The 5,243-nt window shown below is 45.7% G+C and overlaps 1 protein-coding gene across 1 annotated transcript; it reads left to right on the plus strand.

Annotated features, from left to right (window-relative positions):
• The first annotated feature begins 2,441 nt into the window (after positions 1-2,441).
• Positions 2,442-3,549, plus strand: LOC119294435. The gene is made up of 4 exons (XM_037572600.1): positions 2,442-2,519; positions 2,606-2,749; positions 2,896-3,036; positions 3,073-3,549. Exons 1-4 carry the CDS (start codon positions 2,442-2,444, stop codon positions 3,547-3,549), a joined length of 840 nt encoding a protein of 279 aa, XP_037428497.1.
• Positions 3,550-5,243: the final 1,694 nt, after the last annotated feature.

Below are 5,243 nucleotides of genomic sequence, written 5' to 3' on the forward strand. Positions count from 1 at the left end.
AACCCGATAGGTGGGGACCACCTGTCGGTGAGCCAACCCAAGCCACTAGTGGTGCAACCCGACCGATACGTTTTTCTCTGGTGGAAGCGTATTGCCAGTAAGTACGCGACCAATCTCAGAAGACGTAGTCCAGGCGAACCGTTTTCCGTTTTCTATTTTTTTTAAAAACAGAACTTTGACTAAACTTTGACTGGTTATAACTTTTTAAATATAACTCCAAATGAATTAATTCTTTTTCCTACATCTCTCAAATATTGTCTAGTTTATTTTAAGATTTATTTGAAAAATTTTCAGAACAACTTTTTGCGCTGTTTTTATTTTGTGTGTTAATTCTTTTATATTGCTAAAATAGGATTTTTGGAAGAGAAGAGAAATGTTTCAAGTTTTGGAGTGCACCCTGCCTTTCCACACATTGAAGGCAAGCATTCTGAACCCCGGCATAATATTTTTGTGTGTTCGATGACACATTTATAACATCACCTCACTTCGGAGAAACTTGTTATTTCATGTGACATGATCATATGCATGGGTGCATGTTATTGATTTCCATGCTGTTGGAAATGAACACACTTGTGATGATAATCACCCTCATGTGCCTTGCATGCATACTGGCAGGAACCCGGGAAAACCTCTGCCTTGGGTAGGCATGAGTTTGTCGCCGGTCTCCGTCGGGACGGTTATGTCTGGTATGGCATGGCCAGGTGATATGAGCGGTGACTCTGTTGGTTGAAATATATTCGTTATGCTAATCATGCAGGGAATACTTAAACCTCCTGAGTCGACCGTAGATCGAGTCTTGTTCCAGTAACCCCCATACTTGTTTCGTACTACCACTCGTCTCTACAGCAAGTAGAGTACGGTTCAGTAAGTTGTCAACCTCTTTCTAGCACACACCGTACAGAGAGGCCAGGGTGGAAGATACCGGTTGTAGCTGGTAGGCAGGCCACCTGGTCCGGGGCATGGGTGTTTCCGGTTGGGACCGAGAGGGGGGCACCCCTTAGAGCGCGCGGTATAAATTTGATCCCATGCTACGCGAGGTTGTAGCCTCCCCACTTAGAGTTTTGCTTGACAGGTGTCGTGGGTGATTCCAGACACCGGTGAGTTAAGCTGGTGTGTGCAAGTTAGGTGTGTTTTCAACAAAAAGACCGTAGACGGAATTAGTCCCGATGGACTAAAGAAATTCGTTACTCGTGGGTAAAGAGTACCCCCTCTGCAGAGATTAAACCTATTCGAATAGCCGTGTCCATGGTTAAGGATTACAGTCTGGGATGGGTCAGGTATCGGTCTTAGCGTCGGTCTTCGGAGGTGAAACGGTTAACCAGAAATGGAATTACTGCTTGTGACTTGTGATAACTATGATTATTATTATTATTGACTAACCCGTGATATTATTGTTATTATCGAGTATCTCTGGGATGGTCCTACCTCCGGGATATTCACTATGATTGTTTCTTTGAAGCCCTTTATGTGGCGTCGCTCAGACGCCCGACTGTGGCATTTCTTTTAAAGCCCTTTATGTGGCGTCGCTCAGACGCCCGACTGTGGCATTTCTTTTAAAGCCCTTTATGTGGCGTCGCTCAGACGCCCGACTGTGGCATTTCTTTTAAAGCCCTTTATGTGGTGTCGCTCAGACGCCCGACTGTGGCATTTCTTTTAAAGCCCTTTATGTGGCGTCGCTCAGACGCCCGACTGTGGCATTTCTTTTAAAGCCCTTTATGTGGTGTCGCTTAGACGCCCGACTGTGGTATTTCTTTTAAAGCCCTTTTATGTGGTGTCGCTCAGACGCCCGACTGTGGCATTCTTTTTGAAGCCCTTTATGTGGTGTCGCTAAGACGCCCGACTGTGGCATTGTTTGTTATTTATTTCATAAATTTTAATACTACTATGTTATTGCAATTTTATAAATAACTTGCTTGCACATATCCGAGATTTATTTATCTTTTGTGACTGACGTCATGAGCATAAAATATTTTTAGTACATCATTATTATATTATACCTGTGTTCACAATGTTTGCGAGTACATTCAAAGTACTCACTGGCTTGTCCCTGGCTATTGTCTTGGCCAGATTTTTCTTGCACGGAGAGGAGCGACGCGATGCCAGCCCCGGAACCCACTCAAGGGAGATAGCAGCCTCGCGAAGATAGGAGTTAACCTGGTCAGCTGTTCCTGTGGGAATTGGAGTCCCATAGACACTGATGATTCACAACCCGCTTCCGCCATCAACCACTAGAAACCATTTGTTGTACTCACAGGCCAGAACGGTCTTGTACTACATATTTTGTATTTTGCTTGGAATTTCTGTATCAAGTTGGAGCCTCATCAGCTAACAGTAATCCCGGGGCTGATGAGCACGACGGTCTTTTTTGGAAATTTATTACCCGGAAAACCCGGTCGTGACAGCTCGCTCCCCTCTCCGGTCGCCGTCGACCGCCGTCCGCCATGGTGTCCTGGAGCGATAGTGAGAGCACTAAGGGCTCCGCCGCGCAGTACATCTCCTCCGATGACTCCCCTCTCAAGGTCAGAACCTTGTTGCTCATTTGTGTTCTAGGGTTTCTAGGGTTCAACAATGCTCGATTTGAACAAGTTTTTGTTGGATTTCTCAGATCCCAGCTACAATTGATGATCCGTCATTCGAGGGTCTTGCTGATGACTTGAATGTGTTTTGTGAGCATGGGAATCCAGGGAGGAAATATGTTGCATTTGAGGGGATAAGCACTGGTAGGAGGTTCATTGCATGTGCCACTGAAGTAAGTTTCAAGTTTTGTTTGCAGCATTCCAGTTCGTGTTCATGTTCTAGGGTTCATAGGTACTGTTCATGTTCTAGGGTTCATAGGGACTGTTCATGTTCTAGGGTTCATAGGTACTATTCATGTACTGAATTTTTGTATTGCAGGGTGTTGGAAATTGTGGATTAGTGCAGTGGGTAGATGAGCATTGGCCAGAGCATCTGCAGAATGCTATTCATAAGCTGTGGCTTATGTATGAGCATAGCCAGCATGATAACAAGATGGCATGCCTGGAGCATTCAAGCACTGTACACAATCTCACACAGCAGAAAAAAGAGTTGCAGGAGACATATGAGAAGCTTGTTGAAGATGTGAACAACCTATTGGATTATAAGGATAGCCAGCCTGAGGTAAACCATAAGAATGATGTTGAGAACATTTCAGTGTGTGTGGAAAGCAGCATGACAAAGGATGCTGAGATCAAGAAATTGAAGGCTGTTGTTGTCCAGTTAAAGCAAATTCATGTAGCTCAAGCCACTGTCATTAGGAATTTGAAGTTCAAGCATCTTAAAGAGAAGGAAAAGTTGAGCTCTGATAAGAGGATGTTGGAGATTTGCTATGCTGACCTGAAGAAAGAGAAGGATGACCTGAAGAAAGAGAAGGATAAGCTGGATTGTTGCATTGCTGAGCTGATGAAAGTGAAGGAGAAGTTGACCATGGAGAAGAGCACTCTTGCTTCCTGCATTGTTGAGCTGAAGACAGTAGGTGATAGCAACAAGAGGAAGCTTCACCAGATCAAGTCTATTTGTGATGAGGACTAAGTTGTGTTGTTGGCTGACCATGTGTGTTAATGATGTCTTTTGTACTAGCTATGGAGGAAACTTGGAATGTGTTAAGCTTTATTGTGGTGAACCTTGGATTGTCTATCAGATTTGTGAGAGTACTATGTTTGTCATTAATTATCAGGTTGGATTAAGTTTAGTTTGTACCTGGCATACTAACATAATACTGCTGGCATACATATATAGTACCTGCATAGATAGCCTGACATAGATAGCAAGTTCATACTAACATAGATAGAACTGACATAGATAGTACCTGCATATATAGCCTAACATAGATAGCAAGTTCATACTAACCTAGATAGAACTGACATAGATAGAACTGGCATGCTAACATACTGACGAGACTGAACTTTTTCTTCTTTTGACGAAACTGAAGACAACATGTCACTCCTCCTTCTTCAGCATCTTCAGGCGTTGGGAGCACCGCACTTCATTGTTGTTCACCGCCGCCCTCTTCTTCTTGGCCGGCGGTGGCTCCACCACCTCTTCACCACCGCCCTCCTCTTCTTGCTTGACAACGATGAGCTCTTGGTTGTCGACGACCTCCGGCAGCTTTTCCACATCAATTTGGCTGTTCTTCTGCCCCTCGACGGCGTGGAGGACGGGCGCCAGGAGCTACACATCAAGCTCGTCGTCGGAGGAGTCGGAGGAGAGTACGACGACCTCGTCCACCTTGTCGTCAGAGGAGTAGGAGGAGTAGTCGTCAGATTCGTCAGAGTCGTAGTCGTTAGAGGACTCGGACTCGGCGTCAGAGTCGTCGTCTGGCCGGAGCACCCATGGATTGCGCCTCTCCCAGTAGGCGTTGTTGATGGGGGCTGGGATAGCGAGGACGGCGTCGGTGATGTCATCCGCGGCGGCCGGCGGTGTGGTGGATGAGCGGTACATCCACCAACGGGCGCGCTGCCTGGGGTCTGGGGAGCGCTGCACCTCGCGCATCGCCCACAGGAGAATGGTCGGCGGCGGGACTGTGCGGCCGGCAGGGAATGCACGCTGCCTTTCGGCAGGTGTCATCACCTTCACCAGGCCGCGGGCATGGTTCCTCAGCATCGCCAGGCTAGGGAACCAGCGCGCGATCTCCCTGTACTGCATGCACATCTCGTGGTTGTTTCCGGCGAGCTCTTCGATGGCCAGCTGCCACTCCATGGCGACGGCGGTGGGGGTGGCTGTCGGCAAGTGCACACTGGTCCTGGGTTACTACCCATTGGTCCTGGGTTCGATCCCCAGGCCAAACTATTTTTGTGCAATTTTTTTGAATTTAAAAAATTAATATGTCAGTAACTATGCACCAATAGGGTTTTTATTTGTGTGCAATTTTTTTGGATTTCTTGTAAAAAATTAAGAATGAAACTATGCTCATCATCACAACAACAGAATGAAAACTTCTTGCAAAACATCATAACTAATAAGTTCATCATCACATCATCATAACCAGAGTATCATAGTGCATGACAACCATTAGGTACATTACATAGTCCACCACTTGGACTTGATTTAACTGGTTTCAACATGAAATTCTTAATATTCTTCATCACAAACTAGCCAAAAAAGGCTGAATTAAACACGTTTCAACATTACATCACTTCTTGCTGCCTTGAGAACAATTGAACCATTCAGACATCTTGTATGATGGCTTTCTCACTCTTCCAGTACCTGACAGTCTTGGTGGTATG

The sequence above is a fragment of the Triticum dicoccoides genome, chromosome 4B, assembly GCF_002162155.2.
Source record: "Triticum dicoccoides isolate Atlit2015 ecotype Zavitan chromosome 4B, WEW_v2.0, whole genome shotgun sequence".
NCBI lineage: Eukaryota > Viridiplantae > Streptophyta > Magnoliopsida > Poales > Poaceae > Triticum > Triticum dicoccoides.